The sequence below is a fragment of the Odocoileus virginianus genome, chromosome 20 (genome assembly GCF_023699985.2).
Source record: "Odocoileus virginianus isolate 20LAN1187 ecotype Illinois chromosome 20, Ovbor_1.2, whole genome shotgun sequence".
In the NCBI taxonomy this organism is placed as follows: domain Eukaryota; kingdom Metazoa; phylum Chordata; class Mammalia; order Artiodactyla; family Cervidae; genus Odocoileus; species Odocoileus virginianus.
This window is the reverse complement of record NC_069693.1, coordinates 35768837-35791363: the sequence shown is the minus strand read 5'-3', so window position 1 is coordinate 35791363 and position 22527 is coordinate 35768837. Positions and strand designations below refer to the sequence as shown.

Sequence of the window (22527 nt, the reverse complement as noted above, 5' to 3'; positions counted from 1 at the left end):
ATGTGCCATTTAATTTCAAAGTATACAGCTGAAATCTGTTCTGAATGTAGGTTCTAGGCCCTCAGCCAAGTATGATAAATCAGATTGGTGAATTATGGGGCTAGGTGATGAGGGAACCATTAAATATTAAACCCCCGAGGACCAGGGCTTGTGGGGAAGGTGAGAGGCCTGGCTTCTTGGAGAGCTCTTAGGAATCCAGGGTGGCACGCTCATCAAGTCTGGGAAATTGACTACAAATGTGTTAAATAATTAAGACACTTCCCACAAGTATTTGTAGCTACCATTACAAAGAAGCAGAGACAGGAAGAAGTGGGAGGAAATGAAAAAGAAGATGAAGAATTGAAGCCATGTAAGGGAGTAGGCATTTTGCACTCAGGGAAATAGTCATAGAAAAGTTGAGGGAAAGAGGGAGAGATTGACTGAGACCCAAACCCTTCCCTCAAAACAACAGAGAGATACAACAGATTGTAAACAGTAGTTAAAACAGATAACCCAAGGGCTGAGGGGTTCAGCTGCTGAATCATGGCTGACGATGTGCCCCCTCCTTTGTGTCTTATATTTTTGGCTGGTGGATCAAACCCCCAAAGTCTGTCTCTTCTCTTTGAAGACTGAAGCTGCATGACTCAATTCCCTGGCCATATTCATGGGGCTGATTCTGGGGTCTTGGATGTCAAGTAAAGGGAGACAGCCTAGAGGAGAGGCTCATATTCAACCACAGGTTGGGAATGACTTCTTTATCTGTTTACAAAAAGAACGTGTAAGAGTGAAGAAGCCCACAGCTCCTGGGCAGTCAGTGTGGCTTGAGATAGAGTGGTCTGTGGCTGCAGTGACGGCAGCAGCTGTGTGCCAATTTGGGTACAGATGTACATATAAGCACCCATGCATGTATAGACACACATTCCCATACATGTATGTGTATATATACACACATATGTGTATATTGTATGTGTGTGTATATACATTGACAAGTTTTAAATTTTTATTTATTTAGTTAGTCACTTGTTTTTTGGCTGCACTGTGTTTCCCTTGCTGCTCATGGGTTTTCCCTTGTTGTGGCAAGAGGGGCTTCTCTCTAGTTGCAGATTGCGGGCTTCTCACTACAGTGGCTTCTCATGTTGCAGAGCATGGGCTCCAGGTGTACAAGCTTCAGTAGTTGTGGCACACAGATTTAGTTGCCCTGTGGCATTTGGAATCTTCCCAGACAAGGGATAGAACCCATGTCCCCTGTGCTGGTGGGCATATTCTTAACCACTGGACCGCCAGGGAAGTCCCCACATAACTTTTTGGTCATTGGGAAATTAGAGGATGTGATTCAGGAAGAGGCTTGAAATGTCTTGGGTGACTGGGTTTTTACCCTCCTTTGTGCTTCTTTCATTGCCATAAGGAAGACATGCCCCAGAGGTTGGCCCCAGAAGAATGAGAACTATGTGAAACAGACCTGAACCTAATTCATGGCCTGGAGTCAAGTCTAACTGAACCTAGTCTAGATCAAACAAACTTCAGCCAATTTCTAGCTAATAAATTATGTGATAGTCTTTTACATAGGAAATGCTGGAGTTACACTTGCTCACAAAGACAAAAAGAACTGATTACTGCTGTCTAGTTTTTCTGATCTGGTTTTAAGGATTAGTCATACAGACATTGGAGAAGGAAGTGGCAACCCACTCCAGTACTCTTGCCTGGAAAATTCCATGTACGAAGGAGCCTGGTAGGCTACAGTCCATTGTTCACAAAGAGTCGGACACGACTGAGCAACTTCATGTCATCATACAAACATGAAACAATACATCATGGGGAGTGGTGTTGCTCACTGGAAAAGACCCTGATGCTGGGAAAGATTGAGAGCAGAAAGAGAAGAAGGTAATAGAGGGTGAGATGGCTGGATGGCATCATTGACTCAACAGACATGTGTTTGAACAAACTCTGAGAGATAGTGAAAGACAGGGAAGCCTGGCATGTGCTACAGTCCATGGAGTTTTAAAAGAGTCAGACACAGCTGAGCGACTGAACAGCAAATTGCTGAAATATGGGAGTGAGGTTGAGCTGAAAGTAAATACGCTGAAACTGAAGTCATGTGAAGGATGATGGCTGAGCTCTTCTGCTTGAATTTCATATCAGATCTGAATGAAGAAAAGTCCTCCAACAGCTGAAGTGAGGAGGGGCCCTCTTCTGATGGCCCATCCCATGAGCTTGGACTCTTAGAATCCCTCACTGGGAGAGATTTCCCGCTTTCATCTGGCCCAGCTTCTTGTCCCCTGTACAAATGCATTCTGTGGCATCCTTGATGGAAGCTGATCCAAATTTAGTCACTTACCTGCTGTGTAATCTTGGATAGCAACAGAAAATGCTGGAGTCAGACAGACTTGGTTTTACACTCTAACATTGTGACCTTAAGAATTTACTCATCTTTGAATCTTTCATCTCTGCTAGAGAACAGAGATAATGAGAATGCCTACCTCACAGAGCTGTTGGGAGAGTTAACTAGACAACAGAATGGCACATTTGTCACAGCACCTGGCACCAAATGCAGTGGCTCCCTTCCTGATTTGTGTGTGTGTGTGCACTTGCTTAGTCACTGGGTCATTGCCAACTCTGCAACCCCATCGACTGTAGCCCACCAGGCTCCTCTGTCCATGGGGATTCTCCAGGCAAGAATACCGGAGCTTGTTGCCATTTGCTTCTCCAGGGGATCTTTCCAACCCAGGGATTGAACCCACGTCTCATATCTCCTGCATTGGCAGGAGGATCCTTTACCACTCTACCACTACTACACCAGCTGGACCAGCACAGAAAACTCCAACCCTCTGCCATACAAAAGCCTTCTGACATCTCTATAAAGAGAACCAAGCTGAGCTCCAACCGGGTCCCGGCAATGTCCAGATGCTGAGTCTGCTGGGCTGAATCAGGTGTCTCCTTCCCAACTCATTTGATGGATAGGGCATTTCAGTTTTAAGTTGTAGATCATCAGCACATTTAACTATCCCTGGACTAGAAAAACATCAGAGGCAATTATTTACTGTTTATTGAGTTAATCAGACAGTTTTACACAAATTATAGTCCATAAAATTCCAAACTTCTTGTAGTCACCCACAAGCAGAGTTTCATTGTAACTTAAAATGGAAACTACCCATCATTCCTATATCTGGAAAAGCAGAGAGGGAGCAGTGTGAGCAATGATGCATGGGGATGGGGGAGGGGTGTTTCGAAGAACAGAAGGCAAGTCCTAAGTGAGCTGTACTGTGCGTGTGAGTGAGGAGAAGAGAGGACAAGAAAAGGAGGTTGGGGACAGGTCAGGAACACCTTGAATAACATGAGGAGTTTGAAATTTGAAGGCATTGGTAAACCATTGAAAGTTTTTGAGCAAGAAAATGGCATGGTCAGAGCTTTGCTTCCAGAAGATAACTCTGGGAAGAAGGAGGGAATGGATTGGTTTGGTAGCAGACAGAGCAACTAGGGACAGAAGAATACTTAGGAGTCTATTGCAGTCATCTGGACAAGAGGCGATAAAGGTTGTGCTTGGGTTCTGGAAAATAGAGAACAAATATGAGACATATTGTAGTGAAAAATCTATAGGGCTTATTGACTGGCCAGGGAAGGCAGAAAGAGAGGGAAGGATGACTCAGATTTTAAGCCTGGGGAAAGTGACTGAGTTATCTAATTTAACAAGCAGGATGTGGAGCATACCTGGCATCACCAGGTTTTTGTCATTTAATTTTAATGCATATATATGTGTATATATAGCTCCATGTACATATAGAATAGTATAAAGTAAATGGATAACCCAATACATACATACACATTCTCTCTCTTCCAATTCAATATTCATTAATTTTAACTGTATGTAATTACAGTGAAATGAGAGTATGGAGGCTTTCTAACTTCATCTGAGAAATTACAGTTTTCATACTGACAGTGCAGGGATTATATTTTAGGATTTTGAAACTATTGTTAGTCCTACTGATAATGGTAGCTGAAGTTGACTGAGTACTCGCGTGCCAGTGCTGCTCACACATCGCCTCATTTGTCCTCACAACAGACTGTGAGATGGACACTGTTAAGTGTCTCCCCAAACCATCCCCAATTCCATCTTCCCTTGCTTCCCGCAGTAAAGGATTGCCTCCTTTGCCACACAGCCCAGGTCTGCACAAGGAGAACGTAAATGATACCTGCTTGGAATGTTCTAGATAAGACAATGGCCTCCTGATAGCAGGATAAAAGGAGACTGAGCTGGCACTTCCTCTGTCCTCAAATTCCTGGCTTGAACATGCAAATATGCTTAAAACTGGGACAGCCATTTGTGACCATAGGTGACACACATACAGATGAAAAGTCAATGGCTCAGGATGTCAGAATATAAACTGTGTGACCTCAGTGACATTGTTGAGCCACCGAACAAGCCTTGGAACCACTATGTCTAAGCTTCTTGGTAAGCGAGACAGTGAATATCTGCTATGTTCAAACCACCTTTGGTTGTTTTTCTATTACTTACACACACACACAAAAATGCAGCCGGATGTTCACTTGCTTGCCTCGGCCCAAACCAGAAAATGGTGGACCTGCGAGTAAAACCCAGGTCTTTCTGACTCCAAAATGATACTATTAGCTCTCACACATCAATTTTATAGTGTGATGGATGCATCTGCTGTCTTTTTCATGGTCTCCATTGCTCACTTCTTCCTCCACCGTTTTGGATGCCTCGGAAGTGTCAGATACTGAGTGAAATCCTAGGAGATAGTAAGATGATTATGATTGAGTCCCTGTCCTCAAGTTGTTCATGATATAGAAGAGAGGTTTGCAAGCTATGGCCCATGGGCCTAGTTTGGTTCACTCATTTTTGTACAACCTGCCAGCTAACAGCAATTGTTATATTGTCAGATGATTGAAAGAAAATCAAAACAATAACATTTCATGACCCATAAAAATTATAAGAAATTCAAATTCCAGTTTAGTGTTCATAAATACAATTATATTAAAACGCAGCCATGCCCATTCACTTAGGTATTATCTATGGCTCTAACTGCAGAGTTGAACAGTTACTACAGAGATCATATGGCTTGCTAAACCTGAAATATTTGCTACCTGGCCCTTTACAGAAAAAGTTTGCTGACTCTTGGTCTGGAGGGGTGGCAGCATCTAGAGAGGAATTAGGCAAATGACCAACTCATTTGAGAGAAGGGATGTATACTGAGATACTTTGAAGAATTTTCCCAAACAGGAGAGTCCAAAGCTCTGAGTCTTATCAAGAGTCTTTTCCCCTTAAAGATAATTTCTAAAAGAAGTTGGAAGTGGGGGTGGACTACAATGAAGAAGTTGGAGGTGGGGGTGGACTGCAATGTCTGTCAGGTTGATGCAACTTTGTCTAATGAGTATCTGTTGTTACTTGTTGTTCCTTAGACACAGGACCATGTGCTCCAGTAGGTTTGAACTCCACCCAAACGGAGAGAACAGATCATGAATTCTTTTAATGCACACTATAAAATTACCTTGGAAAAAATTGATTGACCTTTTAATTAAGGCCCTCAGAGCCACCCACATATTGGCTTTTGCCTGAAACTCTTATGCTGGAGATTTTTGTGAGCACATGAACCATCCCTATCAAATCCTAGTTCCTGTCAAGCAGGACCTGCTGTCCTCAGGGACACCACATACCTTGTACACATCACTGCGTTGGTGGAAAAGACCTTTCTATGAACCTAACTCTAAAAATCAATAGAATGTTTAATTCTCCTTCTTTTTTTCTAAAGGAAAGTGCCAGAAAACCTCTTGCAGTAATAATGGTGCTTGTTATCTGCATATAATCATACAACTGATTGCTTTTTTGTCCATTTTGATTCTGACTCTTAAAATAGCCATGACCTAAATAATTTGATCTTAATGAAAAAAATGATGAAGCTGTGTAAAACTACACTTCTGATGTACTAAAAGAGACTTTTGAGCTCAATAAACTCACTCTCTTTTTGTCTTTATTTTACAGATTAGGACACTTAACTTAGCCAGAAAGACAGCTAGTCAATGGCAGATCACGTGTGCTTTCCAGTTATGATGAAAACGAAGACCAAGGCTACCTGGCACCTTTGTCAATCACACACAGGGTTTCGGGATGAGGTGAGCCTATAATTTGTTATCCAAGCTGAAATCCTTTGGCTCAACAGGCACAAAACAAAGCTGTTCATTAGGACCAGTGGTCACTCTACAGGCAGGTAAGGCAGGCGCAAGAGGTCAGGTTGGCCTTTGGGCTCATTCTTCTTTAATTTTTATTTTATACTGGAGTGTAGTTGATTCATAGTGTCGAGCTAGTTTCAGGTGTACAACAAAGTGATTGACTTTGTTGTACAAAGTGTGTGTATGTATATATATGTCCACTCTTATTCGAATTCTTTTCTCATTTAGATTATTACAGAATATTGAGTAGAGTTTCCTATGCTATACAGTAGTATGTTTATGTTAATCCCAAACTGCTTGTTTATCCCTCCCCTTTCCACTTTGGTAACCATAAGTTTGTTTTCAAAGTCTATAAGTCTTTTTCTGTTTTGTAAATAAGTTCATTTGTATCATTTTTTAAAAAATTTGACATATAAGTGATATCTTATGATATTAGTCTTTTTCTGTTTGACTTACTTCACTTAATAAGGTAACTTTTATTTATAGATCCATCCATGTTGCTGCAAATGGCATTATTTTATTCTTTTTTGTGACTGAGTAATACTCCATTGTATATGTGCACCACATATTCTTTATACATTCCTCTGTCAACAGACATTTAGGTTGCTTCCATATCTTGGCTATTGTAAATAGTGCTGCTGTGAATGTTGGGGTACATGTATGTTTTCAAATTATGGTTTTCTCCAGATATATGCCCAAGAGTGGGATTGTTGGATCATATTTGCAGCTCTATTTTTAGTTTTTTAACGAACCTCCATACTGTTCTCCATCGTGGTTGTAGTTGTACCAATTTACATTCCCACCAACAGTGTAGAGGGGTTCCCTTTCTTCTGCACCCTCTCCAGCATTTACTGTTTGCGGACGCATCCTGGTAATCAGCTGTGTCTCTAAAATGTACTTCTATTTCTTGACTCATACCTCTAGTCCTTTCAATCTTGTAACCTTTGTACTTGATGAGGCCAGGTCCCTGGAACAGTTTTGAGATCCAGTCCTGGTAACTCCCACTGATTGCTGGTTTTATTGCTGCTCTGATTGCCCAGAGCTTGGGCAATGGAGAAATCAGGAGCTGGATCAAAGAGGAGAACATGGGTGTGACAGGTGCTCCTACATACAGCAGTTCTCATTCTCCAAGGTCCACATTTCTGTCTTTAGGTCCAGAGAAAATGTTTTCAAACAGGACTGGTAGCTGGTTCTAGTCAAGCCAACATAAGATATTCAGGCAGAGGATGAAAGAGAAGGGAGATTTTTTTCTAGACATTGAGTGTGTGTTTTATTCGGTTTTGTTTTTAGAAAAGTGTAGCAGTTAATCAATGTTTATTGATTATCACTGGTGGCCTCTTCTATGAGCTATGTAGGAAAACTAAGAAATATGACAAGGAAAGGAAAGAAAATACAATCATTCCATTATTGCTTGTGGTAAAGAACTAACTAAGGGGATAGAGAGCTAAGGGCATTAAAATGATACTATACTTGTGGTGTTGGAAAAGACTCTTGAGCGTCCCTTGGACTGCAAGGAGATCCAACCAGTCCATCCTAAAGGAAATAAGTCCTGAATATTCTTTGGAAGGACTGATGCTGAAGCTGAAACTCCAATACTTTGGCCACATGATGCGAAGAACTGACTAACTGGAAAAGACCCCGATGCTGGGAAAGATTGAAGGCAGGAGGAGAAGGGGACCACAGAGGATGATATGGTTGGATGGCATCACCGACTTGATGGACATGAGTTTGAGCAAGCTCCAGGAGTTGGTGATGGACAGGGAAGCCTGGCGTGCTGCAGTCCATGAGGTCGCAAAGACTCGGACATGACTGGGCAACTGGACTGATACTTGTAAAGGCAACTGTTAGAACAAAAATACGAATCTTTCTAAATATCAGAGTAACAAGACACAAAATAACTATAGACTACATAATGAAAGATTTTTAAAAACTAGAGCTATTCAATCACAACATGGCAAAATTAATATGATAAAATAAAGACCAAGCATATTTGACCTGTTGTTAGAGTAAATTTTATTGCGATAAAATGATTTTCAGAATGAATCACAAAGCAAACCCAACCCTATGTTATATGTAAGAAATACGTCTAAAACAAAACCACAGAAAAACAAATGTGCACCAGAGAAGTATAGACACAAAGAAAGCAAAGGTAGTTATCTCAATATCAGATAAGATGGAGTTCAGGACAGATATACCCAACTGAATGCAGAGTTCCAGAGAATAGCAAGGAGAGATAAGAAGGCCTTCTCAAGTGAACAGTGCAAAGAAGCAGAGGAAAGTGATAGAATGGGAAAGACTAGAGATCTCTTCAAGAATCTCTTCAAGATCTGTCCTTGATTGGAGACATCAAGGGAATATTTCATGTAAGCATGGGCATGATGAAGGATAGAAATGGTGAGGACCTAACAGAAGCAGAAGAGATTAAAAAGAAGTGGCAAGAATATACAGGAGAACCACACAAAAAAGCTATACTAATGACCTAGATAACCACAATGGTGTAGTCACTCACCCAGAGCCTGACATCCTGGAATCTGAAGTCAAGTGGGCCTTATGAAACATCGCTACAAACAAGACTAATGGAGGTGCTGAAATTCCAGCTGAGCTATTTCAAATCCTAAAAGATTATACTAACAAAGTGCTACACCCAATATGTCAGATATATGGAAAATTCAGCAGTGGCCACAGGACTGGAAAAGGTAGTTTTCATTCCAATCCCAAAGAAGGGCAATGTCAAAGAATGTTCAAACTGCTGTACAACTGTGCTCATTTCTCATACTAGTAAGGTTATGCTCAAAATCCTTCAAGCTAGGCTTCAACAGTACATGAACTGAGAACCTCCAGATATACAGGCTGGGTTTAGAAAAGGCAAAGGAGCCAGAGATCAAATTGCCAACACTCATTGGATCATAGAGAAAGCAAGGGAATTCCAGAAAAACATCTTCTTCTGCTTCATTGACTATGCTTAAACTTTTGACTGTGTGGATCACAACAAATTGTGGAAAATTCTTAAAGAGATGGGAATACCAGACCACCTTACCTGTCTCCTGAGAAACCTGTCTGCAAGTCAAGAAGAAAACTTCAAAACCAGACATGGAACAACTGACTGGTTCAAAACTGGGAAAGGAGTATGACAAGGCTATACGTGTCACCCTGTTTATTTAACTTATATGCAGAATACATCATGTGAAATGCTGAGCTGGATGAATTACAAGCTGGAATCAAGGTTGCTGGGAGAAATATCAATAACCTCAGATATGCAGATGATACCACTCTAATGGCAGAAAGTGAAGAGGAACTAAAGAGTTTCTTGATGGGGATGAAAGAGGAGAGTGAAAAAATCTGGCTTTAAAGCTCAACATTAAAAAAACTAAGATCATGGCATCTGGTCCCATCACTTCATAGATGAGGGAAAAAGTGGAAGCAGTGGCAGATTTTATTTTCTTGGGGGGCTCCAAAATCACTGCAGATGGTGACTGCAGCCATTAAATTAAAAGATGCTTACTCCTTGGATGGAAAACTATGACAAACCTAGACAGTGTATTAAAAAGCAGAGACATCACTTTGCTGACAAATATCCATACAGTCAAAGCTATGGTTTTTTCAGTAGTCATATACAGATGTGAGAGTTGGACCATAAAGAAGACTGAGTGCTGAAGAATTGATTCTTTTGAATTGTGGTGCTGGAGAAGATGCTTGAGAATCCCTTGGACAGCAAGGAGATCAAACCAGTCAATTCTAAAGGAGATCAACTCCAATGAATATTCATTGGAAGGACTGATGCTGAAGCTGAAGCTCCAATAGTTTGGCCATTTGATGTGAAGGTCCAACTCTTTGGAAAAGATCCTGATGCTGGAAAGATTAAAGGCAAAAGGAGAAAAGGGCAGCAGAGGATGAGATGGTTAGATAACATCACTGACTCAAAGGACATGAATCTGAGCAAATATCTGGAGATGGTGAAGGACAGGGAAGCCTGTGTGCTGCAGTCCATTGGGCTGCAAAGAGTTGGATACAGCTTAGTGACTGAACAACAACAGGACAGATAAGGTGACATTTGGTACAAAGATCATTAAATGAAAAAGAAAGATATATTGTAATCTAAGGAGTATAATTCAATAAAGACAATATTTTCTTCCAACTTTACTGAAATAAAGTTGACAAATGACGTTGTATAATTTTAAGGTATACAGCATGATGATATATATATATATATATATATATATAAAATGTGAAATGATTATTGCAATAATGTTGCTTAACACATGTCACCTCACATAGTTACTTTTTTGTGCTGAGAACTTTTAATATTTACTGTCTTAGCAAATTTCAAGTATGCAATATAATATTTTAACTATAGTCACCATACTGTATCTGAGAACTCCAGAACTTACTCATTTTACAGCAAAAAAATTTCTACCTTTGATCTTTCTATTTTCCCCACTCCCCCTCCCCCAATGCCTGGTAACAACCAGTCTACTCTGATTTTAAGAGTTTGACTAAGACAACATTAATAATATAGTTTCCACATTTATAAAGTGGAAGTTACAAGAGATGAAAGAAATAGGTAGACATATATAAGTAGAAGAGGAATATAATTCACTCTGTAAGAATAGATCAAGAAGACAAAAATAAATAAAGATAAGAATATTTAAGTAACTAATGAGATAGAACTAATTAAACCATGTAACCAAAGAATAAACATTTTGTTTTCCCCAAAAGCTGTGAGAATTTTCATAGAAACCAATTGTATATTGACCCATAAATAAATCTTCAATAGATTCTCAAAGTTAGATGCAGTTTGGATAACATTTTGTAACTATTAAATTATATAATTCACTAAACACTGATGATAAAATAGAAAGGGAGAAAGTTCCTTCCATGTGGAAATTTTTTAAAAGCTCTCTTAAACTCTCAAAGAGGAAATAAAAACAGAAATGGAAGACTGTTTTAGGCAACAACAATAATGAAAGTACTCTTTATGCAGATTTGTGGACATAGTCTGTTCTGGGTTGAATGGTGTCCCACCCTCTAATCTTATGTAGAAGTTCTAACTCCCAGTACCTAAGAATGTCACCTTTTAGGGAACTGGGGTCTTTACAGAGGTAATCAAGTTTAAATGAGGTCATTAGGGTGGGCCCTAAATCAATATGACTAGTGTCCTTATGAAAAGGGGAACTTGTTCACAAAGACACACACAGGGAGAGCACTATGTGAAGATAAAACCAGAGATTGGGGTGATGCTTCTACAAGCCAAGGAACACCAAAGATTGCCAACAAACCACCAGAAGCCAGGGGAGAGGCATAGAACTTCTCTGTTTTATAGCTTTAGAGGAAACTAACCCTACCAATAACTTGATCTTTGACATCTTGCCTACAGAACTGTGAGGCAATGTATTTCTATTGTCTAAGCCACCCAGTATACAGTATTTTTTAACAGCAGCGCTAGGAAATGAATACACAGCTAAATCAATGTAGACAGGAAAATCATAGTCGAAAAACAAAAGAGAGAATAAAAAACAAATGAGTTAAGCGCTGTGCTCAAAAAGTTATAAAAAGTATACAAAAATAAATGGAAAACTATCAGAAATAGTGCTAATGATAAAAATAGAAATTAATAAATTAAAAAAGAGATAAACAATACTAATAAATTAATCCCAAATCTTGTTCTTTTTAAAAATTTTATTTATTTATTTATTTTTGACTGCTCTGGGTCTTTGCGTGGGTTTTCTCTAGTGGCTAGCAGGGGCTTCTCTCTAGTTGGCTATGTGCAGGCTTCTCATTGAAATGGCTTCTCTTATTGTGGAGCATGGGTTCTAGGTACACAGGCTTCAGTAGTTGTGGTGCACGGGCTTAGTTGCCCCATGGCATGTGGAATCTACCCAGACCAGGAATCAAACCTGTGTCCCCTGCATTGACAGGTGGATTCTTAATCACTGAACCACCAGGGACATCCCCAAGTCTAGTTCTTTGAAACAATAAGATAGCTAAATCATTAGAAAACATAATCAGGAAAGAAGTATCAATATACAAACATCAAGTGAAAACTGAAAGGGATAGAAAAAGTTACAAATAAAATATCAATTCTGAAAAAAAGTTCAGTTCTTCCTAATTTAATTTAAACATATAATATGATCATAATAAGATATATGGAGTTTTGTTTTGTTTTTTGAGTTTTGTTTTTAATCAAAGAAGCTTGTTCCAAAATTCACTTGAAAAAATAAACAAACTAGAATAATAAGAAAAATATTCACAAATAAGAGAAATGACTAGCCTTACCACTTATAAAAACATGCAAAGCCTCAATAATACTATCAGACCATAAAAAAGGTGAAATCTTATCATTTACAACAGCATGGATGGACCTTGAGGGTGTTATGATAAGTGAAATGAGTCAGATGGAAAAAGAGAAATACCATATGACTTAATCATATGTAGAATATTAAAAAAAGCTAAAATGAACAAACACAAGGAAGCAACAACAAAAACATAGATACAAAGGACAGAGTAGGGGCTAACAGAATGGAAATGGGAGGTGGGCAAAATGGGTAAAGGGCATGAACTGTACAGTGATGGAAACTAAACTTTTGGCGGTGAGTACATTGTAGTATTTATAGAAGTCTAAATATAATGTTATAAACCAATGTAACCTCAGTTTTAAAAAAAAATCAAGTGCTGGTAAGGATGTGTAATAACTGGAACTCACACTTCTGGTCTGGGTACAAATTAGAACAATCAGTTTGGGGCACATTTGCCAGTATTTGATAAAGCTAAGCCCTCGCTATAACCTAGTATTCCTCTCCCAGTTACATCTTCAACAAAAATCCATATACATGTGAACAATTATTTGTATTAGCTGCAAACTGAGAACAATGCACATGTCTATCAACAGTAGAATGGATAAAGGTATTTTTGAATAATGGAATACTATATGACAATGAAAACAAGTATGCTACTGCTATACAGAATGTGTTGGATGAATTCTACTAATGTTGAAAGAAGCCAGACCCCAAAGAGTATATACTGTGTGATTCTGTTTATCAAAGCTCAAACAGTTAAATTTAGTCCATAATATTAGCATCCAGAGTAATGGTAACTTTGGGGAAGAGTAGATGGTAGTAAGTGGAAAGGAGTATTAGGGGAGGGGTTGATAATAATTGTTGATCTGGGTGCTGATGTTAAATATGTTCACTTTGGAAAATTAACCAAGTGCTTTCTATATGATACACTGTATTTCAGTGAAAATTTGTTAAATCAAAGCAAAAGAGTGGAGGCTTAAATGTTCCTTCCTTTTTCCTATTGAATCTCACAGGATTAGTTACATCAGGGAGGTGAAAAGGCAATATATTTTAGTTTAATTACATACTTATAGACTTCCCAGGCGGCTCAGTGGGTAAAGAACCTGCCTGCGATGCAGGAGCATGCCGGAGATATGGGTTCAATTCCTGGGTTGAGAAGATCCCCTGGAGGAGGACATGGCAACCTACTCTAGTATTCTTGCTTGGAGAATGCCATGGACAGAGGAGCCTGGCAGGCTGCAGTCCATAGGTCACAAAGAGTCAGCAACTGAGTGAAGCAACTGAGCACAGCAGACACATACTTATAACATGAATCTAGGTTCCTTAGGTGGAGAAGGAAATGGTAGCCCACTCCAGTATTCTTGCCTGGAGAATCCCATGGACAGAGGAGCCTGGAAGCCCATGGTCCATAGGGTTGCAGAGAGTTGAACACAACTGAAGCGACTATGTAAGCAAGCAAGATTACTTAGGTGCCTAATTATTTTGTGTATATACAATACATAATATATAATCAATAACATTTGTGGAACAATTGCAATTTTCTATTCATTTTCTTATTTAATTTTAACACCAAAATACATAGAGTAGCAGGGAGGTCAGATATTGTCTCAATTTTACAGATGTAAAAATTAAGTCCCAAAGAGATTGAGAGACATGCCCAAAGTTACCTAATCAGAATTTGTATGTAATTAAAAAACTATAAAGGCACTGGCTGTAGGTGTGTAAAATACCACATGCATTTTTATCTTCCTTCACAGTTCAGAAATCCCAGGCAGCAGGAATTTAAGAGCTGAGATCCTTGGGTACAGCTCTTCCCTGTTCCTTACCCAGGCAGATTGCACAATCTTTCCATGTTGCAGTCCATACCCACTAATAGACTCTGGCTGGAACACGACACTTATCTCCTTCTCATTTGTACCACACAAATGAAGTTAAAATAATGGCACTTTGTTGGCACAGAAGAAAGCCAGTTCCAAAGTGTCCCACTTTTTCTCTTCTATTGAGTGTTCAGAGTTGATGTGAAATAACAAATGTTCTGGCCCAGTTTGAGAACATAGCCTGGTTGTGTTGTAAAGATCAGGACTTATCCTTCCAACAAGTGGTTAGGCATGGGGCCTCCCATCCTGCCTGGACCCACGGAGTCCCAGATCCTGGAAAAAAAAGTCCTGGAGTAATCATCTATGAGGGTTGAAGCAAAAAAGGAGACTGAGCTAATGACTGGGTGCAAATTCCTTCTGAGACCCCAAGGGACAACAGTGGGAAAGAGGCTGGACCAGATACTGGAAGACCTGGTTGAAGTCTTCATTGTAATACCCGCTAACTGTGGGAACCTGAGCAAACCACAAACCACATCATCACACAATGTCATGTAAAGAGCCCTGGACTCGGAGTCAGACAAATTTGAATTCCAGTTGGGCATCTTACCAACTGTGTAACCTTGGCTCAGTGTGTGACCATTTCTGATCTCATTTTCCTCATCTGTAAACCAAAGGGACTGTGTGGATACTCTTAAGGAGCCATTTCCTGCTAGTTCATATTAGATTTCCAAAGATCCACATCCCCATTTGTGAAGTGGGGGTGACTGATTTCTGCCAGTTTATTAGGTTGTTGAGAGAGACAACAGGAGCGGGCAGCAGTAGGCAACTGGGAGGTTTTCTTAGTATTAAATAGAGAGCTGCTTCCTAGATTCTTAACAGCATAACCATTAACCCCACTTTCTTTTATGGTCCCTTTGATAGGCTACACTTTCTTGAAACCATTAGCTTACATTACCTGCCTTTTAAAGATCCGTTCATCCCTCAGTGAAAAGGCAATTCAGTCATCAAATGGAACCAATGGAACAGCATTCCATTGGCTACCAGGGGGAGGGAGAAGTCATCTTGTGTTCTAATTTCAGCCACTCTCTCTTCTTCCACTGCTCTGCCAATCTCAGGCCTAAGCAGCAGGAGAGTAGCCCTGCTCCATGACCCCCAGACACTGAGGTTTACTGCAGGAGAATCAAACTATGCACCTTTTTTTATATAAACTCGAACCCAAAACAACAAAGTAAATGGCAACGGGACCATACTTACCAATAATTACCTTAAATGTAAATGGATTGAATGCCCCAACCAAAAGACAAAGACTGGCTGAATGGATAGAAAAACAGGACGCCTATATATGCTGTCTATAAGAGAACCACCTCAAAACAAGGGACACATTCAGATTGAAAGTGAAGGGCTGGAAAAAGATATTTCATGCAAATGGAGACCAAAAAAAAAAGCAGGAGTAGCAATACTCATATCAGATAAAATGACTTTAAAATAAAGGCTGTGAAAAGAGACAAAGAAGGACACTACATAATGCTCAAAGGATCAATCCAAGAAGAAGATATAACAATTATATATGCACCCAAGATAGGAGCACCGCAATATGTAAGGCAAATGCTAACAAGTATGAAAGGTGAAATTAACAATAACACAATAATAGTGAGAGACTTTAATACCCCACTCACACCTATGGATAGATCAACTAAACAGAAAATTAACAAGGAAACACAAACTTTAAATAACACAATGGAGCAGTTAGACCTAATTGATATCTATAGGACATTTCACCCCAAAACAATGAATTTCACCTTTTTCTCGAGTGCACATGGAACCTTCTCCAGGATAGATCACATCCTGGGCCATAAATCTAGCCTTGGTAAATTCAAAAACATTGAAATCATTCCAGTCATCTTTTCTGATCACAATGCAGTAAGATTACATGTCAATTACAGGAAAAAAAAAACTATTAAAAATTCCAACATATGGAGGCTAAACACACGCTTCTGAATAACCAATAAATCATAGAAGAAATAAAAAAAGAAATCAAAATATGCATAGAAATGAATGAAAATGAAAACACAACAACCCAAAATCTATGGGACACCGTAAAAGCAGTGCTAAGAGGAAGGCTCATAGCAATACAGGCTTACCTCAAGAAATAAGAAAAAAGTCAAATAAATAACTTAACTCTACACCTAAAGCAACTAGAAAAGAAAGAAATGAAAAACCCCAGGCTTAGTAGAAGGTAAGAAATCTTAAAAACTAGGGCAGAAATAAATGAAAAAGAAACAAAAGAGACCATAGCAAAAATCAACAAAGCTAAAAGCTGGTTCTTTGAGAAGATAAATAAAATTGACAAGCCATTAGCCAGACTCATCAAGAAACAAAGAGAGAAGAATCAAATCAATAAAATTAGAAATGAAAATGGAGAAATCATAATAGACAACACAGAAATACAAAGGATCATAAGAGACTACTATCAGCAACTATATGCCAATAAAATGGACAGCCTGGAAGAAATGGACAAATTCTTAGAAAAGTATAACTTTCCAAAACTGAACCAGGAAGAAATAGAAAATCTTAACAGACCCATCACAAGCATGGAAATAAAAACTGTAATCAGAAATCTTCCAGCAAACAAAAGCCCAGGACAAGACAGCTTCACAGCTGAATTCTACCAAAAATTTAGAGAAGAGCTAACACCTATCTTACTCAAACTCTTCCAGAAAATTGCAGAAGAAGGCAAACTTCCAAACTCATTCTATGAGGCCACCATCACCCTAATTCCAAAACCAGACAAAGATGACACAAAAAAAGAAAACTACAGGCCAATATCACTGATGAAAACAGATGTAAAAATCCTTAACAAAATTCTAGCAAACAGAATCCAACAACATATTAAAAAGATCATGCATCATGACCAAGTGGGCTTCATCCCAGGAATGCAAGGATTCTTTAATATCCACAAATCAATCAATGTAGTACACCACATTAACAAATTGAAAGATAAAAACCATATGATTATCTCAATAGATGCAGAGAAAGCCTTTGACAAAATTCAACATCCATTTATGATAATAAAAAAAAAAAAACTCTCCAGAAAGCAGGAATAGAAGGAACATACCTCAACATAATAAAACTATATGTGGCAAACCCACAGCAAACATTATCCTCAATGGGGAAAAATTGAGAGCATTTCCCCTAAAGTCAGGAACAAGGCAAGGGTGCCCACTCTCACCACTACTATTCAACATAGTTTTGGAAGTTTTGGTCACAGCAATCAGAGCAGAAAAAGAAATAAAAGGAATCCATATTGGAGAAGAAGAAGTAAAACTCTCACGGTTTGCAGATGACATGATCCTCTACATAGAAAATCCTAAAGACTCTACCAGAAAATTACTAGAGCCAATCAATGAATATAGTAAAGTTGCAGGATATAAAATTAACACAGAGAAATCCCTTGCATTCTATACACTAACAATGAGAAAACAGAAAGAGAAGTTAAGGAAACAATTCCATTCACCATTGCAATGAAAAGAATAAAATACTTAGGAGTATATCTACCTAAAGAAACAAAAGACCTCCATATAGAAAACTAAAAAACACTGATGAAAGAAATCAAAGAGGACACAAATAGATGGAGAAATATACCATGTTCATGGATTGGAAGAACAATATAGTGAAAATGAGTATATTACCCAAAGCAATCTATAGATTCAATGCAATCCCTATCAAGCGACCAACGGTATTTTTTCACAGAACTAGAACAAATAATTTCACAATATGTATGGAAATACAAAAAACCTCGAATAGCCAAAGCAATCTTGAGAAAGAAGAATGGAACTGGAGGAATCAACCTGCCTGGTTTAAGGCTATACTACAAAGCTACAGTCATGAAGACAGTATGGTACTGGCACAAAGACAGAAATATAGATCAATGGAACAAAATAGAAAGCCCAGAGATAAATCCACATACCTATGGACACCTTATCTTTGACAAAGGAGGCAAGAATGGAGAAAAGACAATCTCTTTAACAAGTGGTGCTGGGAAAACTGGTCAACCACTTGTGAAAGAATAAAACTGAAACACTTTTTAGCACCATACAGAAAAATAAACTCAAAATGGATTAAAGATCTAAACTTAAGACCAAAAACTATAAAACTCCTAGAGGAAAACATAGGCAAAACACTCTGACATAAATCACAGCAGGATCCTCTATGACCCACCTCCCAGAGTAATGGAAATAAAAGCGAAAATAAACAAATGGGGCCTAGTTAAACTTAAAAGCTTTTGCACATTGAAGGAAACTATAAGCAAAGTGAAAAGACAGCCTTCAGAATGGGAGAAAATAATAGCAAATGAAGCAGCTGACAAAGAATTAATCTCAAAAATATACAAGCAACTCCTGCAGCTCAATTCCAGAAAAATGAATGACCCAATCAAAAAATGGGCCAAAGAACTAAACAGATATTTCTCCAAAGACATACAGATGGCTAACAAACACATGAAAAGATGCTCAACATCACTCATTATCAGAGAAATGCAAATCAAAACCACAATGAGTTACCATCTCATGCTGGTCAGAATGGCTGCTATCCAAAAATCTACAAACAATAAATGCTGGAGAGGGTGTGGAGAAAAGGGAACCCTCTTACACTGTTGGTGGGATTGCAAACTAGTACAGCCACTATGGAGAACAGTGTGGAGATTCCTTAAAAAGCTGGAAATAGAACTGCCATATGACCTAGCAATCCCACTGCTGGGCATACACACTGAGGAAACCATATTGAAAGAGACACGTGTACTCCAATGTTCATCACAGCACTGTTTATAATAGCCAGGACATGGAAGCAACCTAGATGTCCATCAGCAGACGAATGGATAAGAAAGCTATGGTACATATACACAAAGGAATATTACTCAGCCATTAAAAAGAATACATTTGAATCAGTTCTAATGAGGTGGATGAAACTGGAGCCTATTATACAGAGTGAAGTAAGCCAGAAAGAATAACACCAATACAGTATAGTAACACATATATATGGAATTTAGAAAGATGGTAACGATAGCCCTATATGTGAGACAGCAAAGAGACACAGATGTATAGAAGAGTCTTTTGGACTCTCTGGGAGAAGGTGAGGGTGGGATGATCTGAGAGAATAGCATTGAAACATGTATATTATCATGTGTGGAATAGATCGCCAGTCCAGGTTCGATGCATGAGACAGGGTGTTCAGGGCTGGTGCACTGGGATGACCCAGAGGGATGGGATGGGGAGGGAGGTGGGAGGGGGGTTCAGGATGGGGAATACATGTAAACCCATGGCTGATTCATGTCAATGTATGGCAAAAACCACTACAATATTGTAAAATAATTAGCCTCCAATTCAGTTCAGTTCAGTTCAGTCACTCAGTTGTGTCCAACTCTTTGTGACCCCATGAACTGCAGCTTGCCAGGCCTCCCTGTCCATCACCAACTCCTGGAGTCCACCCAAACCCATGTCCATTGAGTCGGTGATGCCATCCAACCATCTCATCCTCTGTCATCCCCTTCTCCTCCTGCCCTCAATCTTTCCCAGCATCAGGGTCTTTTCAAATGAGTCAGCTCTTCACATCAGGTGGCCAAAGTATTGGGGTTTCAGCTTCAACATCAGTCCTTCCAGTGAACACCCAGGACTGATCTCCTTTAGGATGGACTGGTTGGATCTCCTTGCAGTTCAAGGGACTCTCAAGAATCTTCTCCAACACCACAGTTCAAAAGCATCAATTATTCGGCGCTCAGCTTTCTTCACAGTCCAAATCTCACATCCATACATGACCACTGGAAAAACCATAGCCTTGACCAGATGGACCTTTGTTGGCAAAGTAATGTCTTTACTTTTAAATTTGCTATCTAGGTTGGTCATCACTTTCCTTCCAAGGAGTAAGCGTCTTTTAATTTCATGGTTGCAATCACAATCTGCAGTGATTTTGGAGCCCCAAAAAATAAAGTCTGACACTGTTTCCACTGTCTCCCCATCTATTTCCCATAAGGTGATGGGACCAGATGCCATGATCTTAGTTTTCTGAATGTTGAGCTTTAAGCCAACTTTTTCACTCTCCTCTTTCACTTTCATCAAGAGGCCTTTTAGTTCCTCTTCACTCTCTGCCATAAGGGTGGTGTCATTTGCATATCTGAGGTTATTGATATTTCTCCTGGCAATCTTGATTCCAGCTTGTGCTTTCACCAGCCCAGCATTTCTCATGATATACTCTGCATATAAGTTAAATAAGCAGGGTGACAATATACAGCTTTGACGTACTCCTCTTCCTATTTGGAACCAGTCTGTTGTTCCATGTCCAGTTCAAACTGTTGCTTCCTGACCTGCATATAGATTTCTCAGGAGGCAGGTCAGATGGTTGGATTAAAATAAATAAATTAAAATACAAAACAAAACTATGCACCCTTCCCAGTGGGGAGGGGCCAGAACGCCACTGTAGGAGGGGCTAGAACATTCAGGACAGTGGGAAGAAGGAATGCTGTCCTCAGTGGTCTCCCTCTCTTCTGTTCATATGACTTCAGGCGTTTTCATGCCCCTGTGGTCACTCGGTGGTGGGGGTCTTACAGAATCTCTGCCCTATGGCGATGGACAGGAGCAAAGCAAGATCCTCCCTCTGAACTTGAGGGAACCTTTAGATTGGCTATCTGTCACTCGGGCTGGGGTGGGAGGATGGGGGCGGAGGGAGGGTTAAAGGAGGCACAGCGCCCCCATAGGCCAGCATGTTAGTTGCAGACGTGGTCAGAGGGAGCCTCAAGAGAGCAGAGTTTGCAAATTTGGAGAGACTAGGCTATGAGGTCCATGCTCCAAGCTTGGAGAGTGTCCCGTTGGAGTCCTCGGGCTGTATTGAATCAAATAGTGTCCCTCCAAAATTTCATGTCCACCTGGATCCTCAGAATGTGGACCTCATTTGGAAATAGAGTCTTAGCATCTATAATTAATTAGGATAAAGTCATACTGGATTAGAGTGAACCCTAATCCCATGACTGGTGTACTTTTAACAAGAGGGAAATTTAGACAGAGAAACAGAGACACAGAGGAAAAGGCCCTGTGAAGTCAGAGGTAGGGATTGGACTGTTACAGCTGCAGGTATTTCCAAGGATTGCTGGCAACCACCAAAAGCTGGGAGGAGTCAAGAAGAATTCTTCCCTGAATCCTTCAAAGGGAGCATGGCCCTGTCAACACCTTGATTTTAGATTTTTAGCCTCTCTAAATGTGAGAGAATAAATTTCTGTTGTTTAAAGCCACCAGTTTGTGGTGCTTTGTTACAGCAGTCTTGGGAAACTAATATAAGGTCCAAGCTTTAATTCTTCTTATGATCCTGCCTATAACTTAGACCATGCTTCTGCCACCCTATACTGAATTCTGTGATTCATCTCACCAGCAGCTCCGACAGACGTAAATTTAAAGAGTCCCTCTTGAAGGGGACATATGTACACCTATGGCTGATTCATGTTGATGTTTGACAGAAAACAAAAAAATTCTGTAAAGCAATTATCCTTCAATTGGAAAATAAATAAATTAAAAAAAAAAAAAGAGTCCATCTTCCAGAAGAGAAAGGCACTCAGCCAGATGTGAGCCAGCCAACACCACATCATGGCTCTGAACCTACATGAAAAGAGGGACTGTCTTGTCTCCCATCTGCTGCCTATTTTGCACTCATCCTTACAGGTCCAGGTAGAATCTCAGGGTTCATATAGACCTTAAAGATCCCTGGTCCCACGTGCACCCCAGTGTTCATCGCAGCACTGTTTATAATAGCCAGGACATGGAAGCAACCTAGACGTCCATCAGCAGATGAATGGATAAGGAAGCTGTGGTACATATATACCATGAAATATTAATCAGCATTAAAAGAATTCATTTGAATCAGTTCTGATGAGATGGATGAAACTGGAGCCCATTATACAGAGTGAAGTAAGCCAGAAAGATAAAGACCATTACAGTATACTAACACATATATATGGAATTTAGAAAGATGGTAATGATAACCCTATATGCAAAACAGAAAAAGAGACACAGATGTACACAACAGACTTTTGAACTCTGTGGGAGAAGGTGAGGGTGGGATGTTTCGAGAGAACAGCATCGAAACATGTATATTATCTAGGGTGAAACAGATCACCAGCCCAGGCTGGCTGCATGAGACAAGTGCTCGGGCCTGGTGCACTGGGACGACCCAGAGGGATCGGGTGGAGAGGGAGGTGGGAGGGGGGGATCGGGATG

The 22527-nt window shown here is 39.7% G+C and overlaps 1 protein-coding gene across 12 annotated transcripts in view; it reads left to right on the top strand.

Annotated features, from left to right (window-relative positions):
• CES5A (carboxylesterase 5A) overlaps window positions 1-22527 on the top strand; it is a 279814-nt gene that overhangs the window by 157408 nt on the left and 99879 nt on the right. For all 12 annotated transcript variants that reach the window (XR_011482212.1, XM_070451282.1, XM_070451279.1 and 9 more), the window contains one exon: window positions 5975-6105. Coding sequence is in view for 11 of the 12 variants with exons in the window: in XM_070451282.1 (XP_070307383.1) it covers window positions 6101-6105 (5 nt within the window). In the remaining variant the exon portion in view is untranslated. The remainder of the gene's footprint in view (window positions 1-5974; window positions 6106-22527) is intronic.